Source organism: Solea solea, chromosome 19 (assembly GCF_958295425.1).
Source record: "Solea solea chromosome 19, fSolSol10.1, whole genome shotgun sequence".
Taxonomy (NCBI): Eukaryota; Metazoa; Chordata; class Actinopteri; order Pleuronectiformes; family Soleidae; genus Solea; species Solea solea.
Genome location: NC_081152.1, coordinates 13,981,253 through 13,996,449, shown reverse-complemented (window position 1 = coordinate 13,996,449; position 15,197 = coordinate 13,981,253). Strand labels below are relative to the sequence as shown.

General features: G+C 40.2%; 1 protein-coding gene across 2 annotated transcripts in view; it reads left to right on the top strand.

The window, feature by feature from the left end:
- The window catches only part of LOC131445881 (NAD(P) transhydrogenase, mitochondrial-like), a 32,502-nt gene that overhangs the window by 5,900 nt on the left and 11,405 nt on the right, over positions 1-15,197 (top strand). For both annotated transcript variants that reach the window (XM_058616605.1, XM_058616607.1), the window contains exons 2-14: positions 688-905; positions 3,876-4,108; positions 4,186-4,403; positions 4,578-4,665; positions 4,787-4,875; positions 5,148-5,335; positions 5,779-5,912; positions 6,598-6,789; positions 7,850-8,003; positions 8,949-9,110; positions 12,110-12,220; positions 14,436-14,581; positions 14,784-14,979. In XM_058616605.1, the coding sequence (XP_058472588.1) occupies positions 688-905; positions 3,876-4,108; positions 4,186-4,403; positions 4,578-4,665; positions 4,787-4,875; positions 5,148-5,335; positions 5,779-5,912; positions 6,598-6,789; positions 7,850-8,003; positions 8,949-9,110; positions 12,110-12,220; positions 14,436-14,581; positions 14,784-14,979 (2,129 nt within the window). The remainder of the gene's footprint in view (positions 1-687; positions 906-3,875; positions 4,109-4,185; positions 4,404-4,577; positions 4,666-4,786; positions 4,876-5,147; positions 5,336-5,778; positions 5,913-6,597; positions 6,790-7,849; positions 8,004-8,948; positions 9,111-12,109; positions 12,221-14,435; positions 14,582-14,783; positions 14,980-15,197) is intronic.

Below are 15,197 nucleotides of genomic sequence, written 5' to 3'. Positions count from 1 at the left end.
AATATATACTTACACACAGCACTCAGTAGATTTTCTACTAAATTAATGTTATGAGTTATTTACATGGCTCCATTAGGACACAGCAAGTGTACAATCATATGCAAATATATACTGTAGACATTACATGATCAGTTTTATAATCTTTAAAATGTAGGAAAACATTGAAAGTTGCAGTTGACTAATCATGTGATTGACTCATTTATATTATACTAATATTTTTTCTCCTGTCAAGTGTGTTCTTCCACCTGTGTGGAGCAAACTGAACTGTGATAAAGTTGTTTTTGCCAATTGCTTCTGGTTCATACCCTCCTACACCAGCTAACCTAAACCTGTCTACCCCAGTTCTGTTATCTCCCTAAAGTAAACATGCAGTCAGTATGTCAATTTAAAGAAGTCACAGTGGTTGTCCACAATATTTGTAATAGTTGAGATGCGCAATTCCCTCTTCCCCCCCTCCTAAAACCAAGCGTGTCGAAAATTGAGCAAAGCACATACTTCTTGTATAATGTCAACAATGTAGGACAAATTCACAATGAGAATCTGGCAGCCAGTTTGTGGGGGAATGTTTGTACAAACAAATATTTACATGTAGTATGTGCTTGTTCTACACATGTACGGGGTGGGACATGTTTCTCTCTATCTGTCAGGACTTTTGTGTCTCACCTGTCTCTCGTGTCTCTGCCTCAGGAGGAGTGCTGCCTGTCCTGTTGAGCTCCTCCTGGTGTGTGAGTGTCGGGTGCATGTGAACACCATGGCAAGCCTCCTACGTGTTGTGGCAGCCACCTGCTCTACCCCTGTGTTCAGCGGCGTTTCCTGCATCAAACTGCAGAGTGGCCCTACTGTCAAATCTTCATGCCTTCGCCTTTTCAGGACCTGTCAAGCTCTGGGACGATGCGCCAGTCCAGGTAAGATACTCACAGAAGTGTTGCATGAAAGAGCTCTACTGGGGTCAGAGGATCTTGGGGACTTAACTGTGACACAAAACCCTTAACAGCACATCTTCATTTAGACAGACGACTTTATTAATCTCTTTGGGAGGTTCCCTCTGTGAAATTAAAAAAAAATTACAATATAGATATAAAGCATGGAGGTTGTGACAGTGACACAACTGTTGGTTCTGTTGTCCAGGTTTGGCCATTTTACTTACAGCATGCATGCACTGTTAGAGCTAAAAAATATATAGGGGTCCTAGGTAAGTAAAAGTAATGCTTAATGATTTACTATATTGATACTTTGCAACCCCACGTAGCTTCCTTTCATATTTAATTATTAAACATTCTGTTCAGTCTTGTAGGCAAGAGCTGTGGGAAATAAATTATTTATCAAATGACGTACTTGTAGATAAGAATTTAATGCATCCAAAAAGGGTTTGATCATGACTTTATCTTTAAAGTCACTTTTTAAAATAAAAACATTGATATATGTACATTGGTTACTTTCCCTTGGGCAATGAATGGGCAAATATGAAACAAATTCAATATCTTGACATTTTATAGATCCAGTGATTTATTAGTTCATTGAAAATCATGTAGATAAAAAGGTTGTAGTTGCAGCCCTAATCACCACTCACAACCTTTAGCTACAGACCATAGCAGCACCACCTGTAGTTTCTGTGTGCTTTCTCATGAACCTGTGTATCAGCTGCAGGACCTTAGTGTGACATGTGTTTCAAACTCGTCAAATACACATGTAAAGAGGTTATGCTTTCAGACAACTATGCCATTCATAGCTTTATTCTTTTTCCATTGCATACTCATTCCTTTTTAAATGATGTCTATTGTCTTGGAAGTTAATCCACCGTTTAGGCAAAATGGAGATGAATAAAATGCTGTCACTTGTTTGTCTGACTCTTGTTTACCATAAACGTAGTTGTTGCTACTGTCATTTGCTCTGATCGGCAAGGTCATATTCAGGATAATGGAGACCTAAGGCAGTATTCTCTCCCCTAACCAGGCACAATGTGGGCCTACTGTGAAAGCCAGTACCAGCTGGTTGCAGGTGCTTCATGTCTGCATGTGCTGGGTTCATGATTGTGCCAATGTCTCTGAGTGTGTGTGGGTGCACATGTGTATGTGGTGTTTATTGGCTGCAGGTGACCCGGTTCATAGTGATCACAGGTTGACATTCCTGTAGTTCAGTCTTTTCCACTAACAGCTGATAGGCAGTGTCTATTCTAGACACACAAGTATCAGCTTACACTCTGGTAGACAAGTAAAAGAGGAGAACACACACTAATCCTTGTGCTTTCATCTCATGGAAGCCTACAGACAGAGGCAGCGTGTACATGTGAACTGTGACAAAGATATTTTGACACTGTGCTTAATGAACAAACATCTTGCAAGCATTTCCAACTTAAAAGCATTTGTTTTAGGGTCTAGTGTTTAATAATTGCAAATCATTTTAGTAAGCAGATGCTACAAATGCTGATCTGTCTCTGCACAGTGCTTGAGGTGCTGGGGAATAAGATAAATATAATCTGTTTGAGGAATGTGAGCGTGAGCCACACAAACCGTGAGTTAAAGGCTTATCTAACTCAAAAACATGGTTACATATTCTGTATATCTGTACATATTCATAAAGTTACAACAGTTAAAATTATGACCTCCACTTGAATGTGAGGACTGTACCTATACTTTTTCCCCATAAATTCAACATTTTATCAGTGCATTCATATATTCTTTTAGGTGTTAACATGTCCCAGCTGCTGGATAAGTGGAATAATATGCCATCTTCTAAGAAAATGTGGATGCACTTATACTCCAAGTGTATCTCATGTAGAAACACCTCTAGAGTCGCTCGGCTTTATGGAAAGCATTTTTTTCATTGGACTCTGAATGATGTGTGTATTTTATGATAGAAAGACTATGTGTATGGGGAGAATGGTGACTCTGTGTGCTTTGAATGATCATTAAGACAAACTCTATATAAATGCAGTGCACTTACTGTTTAGACCATTTCATCATTGCAATATCATTGGTTGTGTTTTCAAAACATTGGTCCTTCAACATCAGATGTTGATGCAGGTCTGGTTAACCCTGGCTGCAAATTAAATTTGCTACCGCTAGGGTGCGTCTAGATTTCCAGGCTAACCAAAGATAGCTTGGGACTTCATTCCAATCACCATCCCACAATGTGATTTCTGCTATGGTCTATATCTAAAATACATTTTAGTATTTAAAATACAGCGTATTGTGAGTTGTGCCATTTTATTTTTGACTTTTACTGTGCACATGCACATCAGATTTGACATTTTTTTCATGAGATCCAGATAATTGGAGCACTGTGTGACTTAAAATAAACTACATTTTTTCACCCCTGTTGTGGAGCTTTGTGTAAAATCACAGCTTTTTAGAGAACAGGTCATTGCAGCAGGGTGAGAGGAACAGCAGCCTAGCAGAGGCTCTAATGTTTATATATAGACGCGGAAACTGTGGGAAAGAGCTGCACTTGAATTTTCCATATGAGCCAACACACCATGTGACCTGCTTGTCGCTAGATCGCCAGACATGGACATATCACTAAAACAGCATGGACTAATATTACTCTTAGCTACTTAATTAGTTTTTTCTGACTCAATCGCTCATTTAATCTCCTGTTTTTCTTTCCTTTACCAATGTAATTTATTTTAAGCTCCTCTGGTTTTCACACGTGTTGAAACAGCTGTGTTTAGACAAGCAGAAAATCCACTTCTGGTCATTGATGAAAACTCTGCTGACTCCGAAACTTTTATGTTTTGTTTTCGACATTTATATGTCCACAGAATAAATACTAATGCCACGGTTAGTTGTCCAAAACTTGGGTTTATAAGGCATAAAGTCTTTTTAACAGCTGTCATTTAACTTGCACGCTTCTGCGTTGTTGTTTTTCTGTTGTAGCTGGAATCCCCTACAAACAACTCACAGTTGGTGTTCCCAAAGAAATATTCCAGAACGAGCGTCGTGTGGCGTTGTCTCCTGCCGGTGTCCAGGCGCTCATCAAACAGGGCTTCAATGTCATCGTGGAGTCTGGAGCTGGAGAGACTTCCAAGTTCTCTGATGAACATTACACTCAGGCTGGAGCAACAATTAAAGACATTAAAGATGTCCTGGCATCTGATGTGTTGGTGAAGGTAAGATTGAAGGACCAAGTGGTGGGAGGGTTCAACTTCTTAGCTTATGTTCTCTGACCAAATGTTTCTGCTTCCAGGTCCGTGCTCCCATTTTCAATCCCGCTTTGGGTATCCACGAGACAGAGCTGATGAAGGAAGCAGCCACGTTAATCAGCTTCATCTACCCAGCTCAGAACCCTGAGCTAATGGAGCTTCTGTCCCAGAAGAAAGCCACTGTCCTAGCAATGGACCAGGTCCCGCGAGTCACCATTGCCCAGGGTTATGATGCTCTGAGCTCCATGGCAAACATCGCTGGGTATGTTCAGTACATGGGTGCCACAAAAAAGTCATACTGTCTGTAGAGTATCCTGCATTTTATATCATTGTCTTTTGACTAGTTTCTCGAGCTCTATTTATTGGACGTATTTGAACGCATGAAAAAAACTGTTCATATTTGTTGTGAACTTACCAGATGTGTCTATAATTTTAGGTACAAGTCCGTTGTTTTGGCAGCCAACAGCTTTGGTCGCTTTTTCACCGGACAAATCACAGCAGCTGGGAAAGTGCCACCCGCAAAAGTGTGTAACATGAGCATTTGTCTTTCTGTATCATCACAAGTGTGAATAATATATACGCTTGCTTTTAACAGCCCATTTGAGTGTGTCCACTTCCCATCTCATATATGTATTTTTGTTATAGGTGCTGATCATTGGAGGTGGTGTGGCGGGACTGGCAGCTGCTGGCACTGCCAGGGCTATGGGAGCCATTGTCAGAGGATTTGACACCAGGTGTGTTTTTGATATGATATCTTAAAGCTAATGTGGTTAGCATTATTAAATTGAGTACTGCAATAAAATTGATTTAGATCTGATGTTTGCTACACTGTACATATGTTAACTTTGTCTCACCACTGCATGACATATGGATAATGAAGAACATTATGTATATGACATACCTTTTGGTTGTATGCAATGTAAGGTGTTACCATTACTGTTCTTGAGAATTGTGCGCCCATGTACTATGAGAGATTTTTTTTTGCCACTTTGTCTCCCACTCCCAGAGCCGCAGCTTTGGAGCAGTTCAAATCTCTCGGTGCGGAGCCTCTGGAAGTACAATTGAAGGAGTCAGGAGAGGGCCAGGGAGGCTACGCCAAGGAAATGTCGAAAGAGTTCCTAGAGGCAGAAATGAAGTTGTTTGCCAAACAGTGTCAGGATGTGGACATTGTCATCAGTACAGCTCTTATTCCTGGTATGTACAGAAGCACAAAACTGCACACAAAACATAAACACTGACTGAGAATATAACAGGCATAAGCAGCTTTGACCTCTGGTCATGAAATATCTGGGATAGCATTGAATGTGAGACGTCTATTCTAGGCTTGTCCCAATATCCCAGTCCCAAAATTTGGAAATAAAAAACAATAAGTCATGGAATATTGAACGCTTAAAAATAACTACAGAAATGTTCCAAAACATATTTTACTGCAGCTTCACATTTGTTCCGTTACTTTGTGGTCAGCTCAGTCATCGTGAATATCTTTCACATGTGGCCTGGAAGTCTGAGTATTTATAGCGTCTTCATTCTTGACAGATTTACTTCCACAGAGCTTTTTTACTTATTTGATTTGAACCATCATATAAAGTAAATTTTATCATGATTGTGATTTTGTTAATGTTCGTGCTGCATTGCAGGTAAACGGGCACCCATCCTGATCACCAAACCAATGGTAGAGAGTATGAAAGATGGGTCCGTGGTGGTGGACCTGGCTGCAGAAGCTGGAGGAAACATCGAGACCACAGTACCTGGAGAGCTGTCAGTCTACAAGGTCAGCGCGTGTACTGTGCACACATTCTTCTATCCATGTCAAATAGAGTGAGGTCGTATTTTTCTGTCTGAACTCCGACAACTGTATTTTTTTGTCAGAGCCATCCTGAACCAACACAGTTAAATAAGGTGAAGTGTACTCTGAGGTTAGCCTTAATTTATGGTTACGGTAAATTACTAAAGTTATTGTTACATCCAAAAAGGGTAAACACTATCCCCATGAACACACACAGTTAATACAAGCACTTATAGTTATGATAACATTTCAGACTCCCCACTATCGATCATCACTTCTTCTTTGTTAACTCTTGTTGAACTGTAAGCCATGATAATTTACGTAATCCAACTATCTTGGTTAATTTTTACTTTTAATAGTAAACCTCGCTTCACTAGGTCAATCACCAGTTATATCACTACTTATTATCATTCATTTTTATTCATTATACATCTTTCTATTCAATGTGTACACCAGATTTTCAAGAAAGCAAATTGAAAAGCAACTGTGTTTGAATTTTTGATGGAACCCGACCCTCCCTGACAATTATCCACCGTGTACCGTTGGGACTCAACAGGGCTGGGTGGGGTATCCATGCCCAAATACCAAATATGATTTTGGTCAATGTTTTATTTTTGATGGTTTTGGACATTGTCTGACAATCTAACAAATGATTATCATTTTGTTTTAGGGAGTGACACACATTGGCTACACAGACCTGCCCAGCCGTTTGCCAACACAGTCCAGCACCCTGTACTCCAACAACATCACTAAGCTGATGCGAGCCATCAGCCCAAACCAGGACAACTTTTTCCTGGATGTCAAGGACGTGTTTGACTACGGGACCATGGATCATGTTGTCAGAGGATCAGTTGTCATGCAGGTACGAGGTCTCGCATTGCAAATCTTACAAGACGGCAGGCAATCTGTGGATAAACAGGGAATGACACGGGTCATCGGATAGCTCAGCAGGTAGAGCTAGTGCACTGAAAGGTGTGACACTTAAGGATACATGCAGTCATGTAGGAAATCATTAAAATGCATTGTAGGTCTCTCCAACAGACACTAGATGTCACCAGATGGACACAGTTCTCTCCTTGCAGTTGTCCATTAGTATACCAAACATCTGGGTGCACAGCTTTCTGTATTGATGTTTCTTTCACTAAACAAACATAATTTCTTTGGTTAGTAAGTAGTTATCCATTTATTTGTATCTTCAGACAATGGAGCTCTTAAATTGCAGCATAATGTCAATATATGTATAGGATGACTTGTTTTTTCTGGCAGAATCTACTCTGACTACAGGCTTTCTCACTGAGGTCACATCACTAGATTATCCATTATTCTCCAATAAATTATGTTTTAAAATAAGTTAACTTTTGCATATTGAATGTTACCATGACAGGATATCGATGATAACATCTTCAACTATTATCTTATCACAAACTCATGCTGGTTATTTCTGATGAGCTTTAAATACTGAAACAGCCAGTTCACTTGATTGAGAAAAGTTGTCTGCTGTACAGATGTTCTCAGTTCTGAAATAAATAAATATAGAGATCCTTAAATTGTGTAAAATCTGAATACATTTTAAAGTTAAACTTACTTAAAGAAAATAGGATATCTTAAAATCTCAAACTAAATGATTCTCAGCTTTGTTCAGTGTCATGGTGTTTTTGAGTAAAAAGGATTTGTTCTGCAACAGTCTAATCTGTCTCAGATAATCTGTACTCAATCTTTCGGTTAACAGTTCTCAGTAATTGTCATCTTAGTCTAAAGATTTCGGAAGGCTACAGATAATCAGGTACTGAGATAAGGGAATAAAAGCAGACGTCAAATCACTGTTTTGATGAATATGATTTCAGTTCTCTCTCTCCTGTCTAATCTGATTGGCTGTTTTTTTCCCCCACATTTTCTCATTCTCTGTTCATTATCACTTTCAGAATGGAAAGAACCTGTTCCCTGCTCCTCAGCCTAATAATTTGCCCACTGCTGCTCCTCCTAAACCCAAGTCTGTCCAAGAGCTGGCGGCAGAGAAGGCTGCACAAATCTCCCCCTTCAGGACCACATTCACCACCGCTGGCGTGTACACTGGAGGTCAGTTGTTGTCGTTGAAAGTGAATGTGCCATTAAATTTAGATTTTCCGGTGAAGTACTGAAAACATGATAACACTAAATCGGGGTAAAATGCTTATTTTCAAAACGTGTAACTTGTTAACTGGGTGGGTGTGTGTGTGTGTGTGTGGGGGGGGGGGGGGGGGGTTGGGTCTGCCCATGGGGTGAAGGACAGGTTAATAATCATGTGCAGGAATGTGCACAGGAGGTGAGAAGTGACAGAGCCAGACTACAAGTGTGCACGCAGACACACAGACACCCTGTTAGTGTCAGGAAGTGTGCATTGTAAAAGCTGTGTCACACGGAGTGTTTGTTTGAAGTAGCGCTGTCGTGGGGGCTCCAGTGGTGCCACACAGTGTTGCATGTAGGTGCACTGCATGCGCTTTATGTGCTTCACTCATTGTTCAGGTGTTGGACTGGTCTCCTACTTCACACCACCACACAACTACTGTTTTATTTTAAAGAGTGACAAGTTGGTTAGTTTTCTGTAACGCGTTGCTTTGAATTAGCTTTAAATACAATGCCGCTATTTTAGACATCGATACGTTTTCAGGCCACAAATGTTTAAGGTAAATGAAGCTGATCACCTCAAAACCTTTGGCTGATAAATAAATGCACATGGGTGGTCAAGTCGTGGACCTGCTATGTCTTATGTCTAGATCTACTCCTCATTTATACTATTTAAAATGTTGTTTTGTCAGGATAGTCAAATAAACAAATTTCTGTTTACTACATCGAGTGTTCATTTTCTTTTAAAATAAAATATCATTATTGGCTTGTTTCATGTCTTCATCTTTTTCTTTATATGCGTTTACTGAAGTTAAACATGTATTTTTTTCCTTGAAAATACTGGACATGATTTTGTACGACACGTCAAGAATTGCTCTTTTCTTTCTTTTTGACTATGTCTCTCTCTCTCTGTGCCAGGTGTTGCCACCCTGCTCAGCTTGGGTCTGGCGGCTCCAAATGCCGCCTTCACTCAGATCGTCACTATCTTCGGCCTCTCTGGCATCGTGGGATACCACACAGTGTGGGGCGTCACTCCAGCTCTGCACTCCCCACTCATGTCCGTCACCAATGCCATCTCAGGTCAGTTGTGTAGACTTTTACAAACAGCCGAAAGGGAAAAATATATATGTTATTATTATTCAACTTTTACACAAAGCCTTGCATAATTGAGTTTAAGTCTTCATGATTCAGCATTGGATAAACACAAAATTTGCCTGAAGTACTTCATAGAATTGTATCTCTGGTGAGTGAGTAACACTGTTTCTAACTTGAATATGCAAATACAAGTTTAATTCTCAAAACAGTTCCAGTCATAAAATTGGGAGACCAAGGGCAAGGGGACCAAAGACCAAGATCCTATTTTATTTGGAAAATGCCAAAGGACTAAAACATGACTCATCAAGACGCACTATATGGATAAAAGTATTCAGTCAGTCAAGTTCTTTCATACAAAACTCGTCTTTCCAGTGCTTTGTGGGGCACCGTTGTGTTGGAATAGAAAACGACCTTCCTCAAAAGCTGGAAGCTTAGCATTGTCCAGCATTGCTGTAGCATTAAATTTGAGTTGCATCTGTCTATTGTGTTTCCCATAGTGTTTCACCTTTTTTATAATATGACAAACTATATGACCCAATTCACAATATACCATAAATTGTGATGAGCATTTCTCTGCAGTATTTTACTGCAATTTTAAAGATAAACCAGCTATTTTCAAGAGCTATATGATTGAAAAAACGTCATTTGAATTACGTAATTATTTACAACCAAGTAAAATGCTGGTAACATTTATCCATTGTATCCGGTAACCCAGAAAAAATCTCCCATGATTCATCTCAAGGTCCTGGCGCAATCTCTGGGAATGACTGGTCTATTCAATAACAAGCGCGTCAAAGATCAAACGTGTCACGTGTCAGTTGAGCAGCTAGAGCAGCCTCACTGCCGTGTCCAGCGGCTCTGCCATTTAGTCCAAATAAAAACTTAAAAAGATTGCGCCCTTATTGTGGGCTGTCGCTTAACACAGAGGGGTCAGGAGGTGAAAGGGGTAAGTGCATGTGTGTGTTCTCACAGCTTTGATCACTCGAAGACCCTCACTGGGTGTAGGAAGTAACACACTGTCGGTGATCTTTGAGGGTCAGGGAAGTCCCTTGCTTGTATAGTCGTGTGCACACAGCCGGACATCAGAGCTCAGCTATGGTGTTTCAGGAGTGTAACAACTTCAGGGACTGTTTTCACTTTCTCTAAAGCTTTATTAGTGACACCTATGCTCTATTTTCACATTCCCATCTTCACACCATTTTACATGCTCCTCCGGGTTCGTATATATATATCTGCGTTCCTTTGTTTCACCATCTCATCTTCTTAAATAATATCAATAAATGTGTAATAATCATTATATTTCATAATGTTGGACATGACATCAGTAGTATCTGAGACCAGACCACCCAGGGATCACATTTTCATTAAGTTCATTTAGGGGTTATCCCCTTTTTTCTTTGTTGCCTGCCTTCCATTTGTTCTCTCCTTGTCCAGATATTTTTCCCTTTTTCTATTTTCCATGGCCTTCGTTCCTTTTTTTTTATAATTCTTGTCACTGACTGACTTTGGTTATGGAAACGGTGAGACCAGCATAGTTCTGTTGTTGTGCCAGCCATCGTAAAGGCACACTTACACACCTACAGTCACTCAGACATTAGGGAATCCCTTTGGAATTTGGGGTTTGAATGAGGGACAGTTACGGTCTTCACAGAGAGAGATTATAGTGTTACAACCAGTCATGACTTTGACTGGTGGGTCATCTTAAGCTCCTAAAGACACTGGTTTCGTATCCAGTGACCCATTGAAGAACATCTAATATTTGGTGTCTGATATGGAGGCTTTTATCTACCTGAGAGCCCTGATTCACACTTAGTCTAAGGTGGGTCTTGGGCGCTTTGTTGCATACTTAATCATTCCTGAAATAAAGGATATTTTTCAAACTGTACAGATATTTATATGATGTCAATTGGATGCACAGTTACCTGAAAACATCCTTTTTTATAAGTTATGCATGACATATTTTTTAATTTCTTTATAACTTTACAACAGTGCTACCACAATATGATATAAAATATGATTTATTTCTGATTGTATTGAGTTACTTTCAGTGATATGTTGGAGAGTGTCTTTTTGACAGTATTTTCATTGACCTTGATTTTTGATGAATTGGCCACAAAAGTTAAACATGGAGATGACATGTTGAGTGCATAAAGGCATTGAGAGCTTGTGAGCCATATAAGGTAGACTTGCACATAAGTTATGGACACCTTGCGTCAGCAAAAATGTGCTAATCTTTAGCATATGGAGAAAAAAAAGCAGCCTAACACTCTGGTAAATTTCTGCCAAACAGCAAACAACATAGGCCCGGAAAGGTAATTTTCCTGTGAACTCTGTCGTCATCTATGCTCATCACAGTAATGGTGTTTCCCACTGAAGTCGTCTCTCTGGTATCCGTGGAAACTTTAAACTAGCCGGTGTTTATGTCGTGGAAGTTGTGAAATGATTTGGCAGCATATGAAACTTGCTTTGTTTAGTGAGAGAAGGTCAGGCATCGCATTTTTCCCCATGTACTATCTAACACGATTGACTTCAAGCGCAAAACCACTCGCACGCATACACACAGACCCTCACTCACTCTCTGTACCTGTTATTCAACTTAAATTGTACACAAACAAGTCAGTGTGAATGCAGGCTCCAGGGGTGCTGTCTACTGCATCTTGCTGCCTGTAAGTCATTACAGGACTGATGGTATCAAGGTTTCCTGAGTCTCTTTTGGTAAACACACTCACATACAGCCTCACTTTCTTTTTCCTACTCTTTTTATCTCTGTATTCCTTTATTTAAAAGGGCCAACAGAGTATATAAGATGACAAAAAAAACTATAAAAATGAGTTTTATAGATGTACTGAGATGCACTTCTGAAGTCACTAGCTAAAATAATTTACTGCTGTTTTTGAAACATCTTCATTAAGGTTTTCCGTGCCCTGTATAACGTATTAATGAAAGCGGAGTTTCATGAATACTAAAATGTCCTTGTTATGCAGGTCTGACGGCTGTGGGTGGTCTGTCCCTGATGGGAGGCGGCTACACCCCAACAACTTCTGCTGAGACACTGGCTGTGCTTGCTGCCTTCATCTCCTCGGTCAACATAGCTGGTGAGTCTACGGCACATTGACACCTCACAGTGATCCCTGCCAGTCAAAGCAGCCTTTAGCCAATAAAATATCACCTTGAGATGAAGATTGAAATGTTTTATATTGATTATACAATAACATGTCTTCGACCAAGTTCCGCAGCTGCAGTTTCTTCCCACCTGTTCGTACCAAAGAGTCTTGGACCACACGTATCCACTCCTGTTATTACTCTTAATGATTCCCATCAAAATGACAAAGTGTTCCTGGAGTCATTATAATACTCATCACACATTTGTTTTCATTTCTCTCATTAACTCACAGCAAGACACTAGGGCTTTGATGAGTAGTTAACTGCCATAATGGATCTGTTTAACCTCATGTATGTGTTTTTGTGAAGGCTACACTAAAACCATGTGAGTTTTGTGTGGTAAAGATGCAGGACACCACAAGTTTTCAAGTCAAATGCATGGCTGTGAATCCTGCCACAAATCACAGGCCCTTTAGGCTCTGTGGCATCACCACGTTTTAGTGTTTTTAGATCCCATAACAAAAGCGAGAGAACACCACAGCTTTTATAGTCCTACCTAAATTCTTAACCATTGCTTGATTTCATTTTTGATGTACTCCATGGGTTCAGTTCCACACGCACATTTTTAAGTGGTTCACCACATTACCCATAAACCCCTGGGAACTTTAAAACCAAACAAAACAAAAAAAAAAAGCATTCCATGGTAAGGGCCGAAACACAATAGTAAAATTCAACTCCATTAAAACAGACCCTGACATTTTTCAGCTTGTGTGCCTTTGTCCCTGGCTGGATAATCTTGTTTCCTCTGTGTCTCCATAGTGGTGTGATTCATGAAAACACCTGTTTATCACCAGACTAATGATTTTAGCCATTAGTGCTAAATCTGATCAGAAACTCTACTAAAACAAAAGTCAGTTCTCTGATTGACCTTTTAAATAATAACACAGTGGATATAATGTGGTGAAAGCACATGCATTTTTCTTAAATATACATTTTTAAAAAAGGCCTGCATATTTTTTCTGCTACATTGACTTTGTAAAATCACATAAAAATCTCTTCAGACACCATATCCCACATATACCTATAAACTGTATATACTACTTTGCAGACCAGATATAAAAGTATTTGGACACCTGACCATTACACCAACATGAACTTTAATGACTGGTCCAAATACATATACACAACTTTAATATGGATCTCCCTTTTGCAGCTATAGCGCACATCTTGAAAGACTTCCCTTAAGATCTTGAAGTGTTTCTATGGGAATTTGTGCCCATTCACCCTGTAGAGCATTTAAGAGGTCAGGCACTGATGTTGTACAAGAAGGCCTTGCTGGCATTCTCTGTTCCAGTTCATCCCAAAGGTGCTGGATGGGGTTGAGGTCAGGACTATGTGTGGGCCAGTCAAGTTCTTCCACACCAAACTATGTCTTTATAGTCCTTGCTTTGTGCCCTTTTGACCTTTTTGCTTCCTTTTAGATTGACTAGTTGGGATTTCATGATATTGTAGTTTTTATTCTCGCATATGCTTTTAATATAATGCCAACACATTCATTCTGGGGGGAAACATAATCAAATGAGATGAGTGGATCCTGACTTTGTGTTGCCTAAGTTCACGAACATTCCTCCATATTAATATATTTACACAGATTGGTCTCCAATAATAGTCGCAAGATTGTTATTACATGTTTAAACTTAGACAGTCGAGGACTAAAATTACATGAAGTGAAAAGAAACAGGTGCTAGCCTCAGATTCACCCTTGTATGTATGGGTGTATGTGTGTGTGTGCGTGTGCGTGTGTGTGCGTGTGCACGTGGCTACAGTTATGCCAGAGGGCCAAAGAGAGACACACACAAAGTAAAATGATCCCCATTTTTAAAGCGGTGAGACACTGTCTGGTCCCAATTTGACACTTTTGATGTTTGCTTCTTGAAATATTCACTCCGACATAAAGTAGAGTCATTAAATACCTCACATTGGTTATTGTGCTTGGCAACAGATTTTAGTGATTGGCTTTTAGGCACCTGTTGTCTAAAATAAGCTATTTTTAATATTATACAGGTGCAAAGTTGTCCTCATCTATTCTACTTTTTGGCTCTTTGTTAATCATTAAATACTTTTTTATATTACTGATCATTTTGTGCTGTCAAATACCTTTTTTAAAACCTGATTTTTTTTATTCGCTCGATCTGCTCTCTCACCCAGGTGGTTTCATGGTGACTCAGAAGATGTTGGACATGTTCAAGCGCCCCACTGATCCGCCTGAGCACAACTACCTCTACCTGCTTCCTGGAGGTGCCTTCATTGGAGGCTACGCTGCTGCTCTGAATTCTGGTTATAACATTGAGCAGGTGTGTGAGGTTGTTTATGCCACGTCCATGTGTTAAGTTGAAGAGTTTATCTGTGGTTTCCTGTAGGATGACCATGTTAAAGTTGGCTAATCATACACCACATGCATTACCCAGATGTTGTCCAGGACCTTCCAAGTAATTCATTTGACTTTTGTGTAGTCCTTAAGTTCTCTTTTTTTTCTTCTTGCCTCTATCACACCAGATGATGTACTTGGGCTCAGGTCTGTGCTGTGTTGGTGCCCTGGCTGGCCTTTCCAACGTGTCCACAGCCCGTCTGGGTAACGCGTTGGGCATGATTGGAGTCGCCGGGGGGATCGCTGCCACTCTGGGTGCCCTCAAACCAAATCCCGAGCTTCTGGCACAAATGAGTGCAGCCATGGCTGTAGGGGGCACCGCTGGTGAGTCTGTGTGTAGTCATATCAAGGAAGTGAAAACAGACTTTTAGGCAAACCCGGAGACTTACCAGGATAGAGTTGCAGATGATGGAAAACCCCTGTAAAATAGTCAACATTGATTGCATGTAGTCTAAGCTTGGACAGACGGCGCAGCAGTTGTGCTGAGCGCACAGACATCAAACACAGCATGACTAACTCTGCAGGTTTGTCAAAAATGGTCG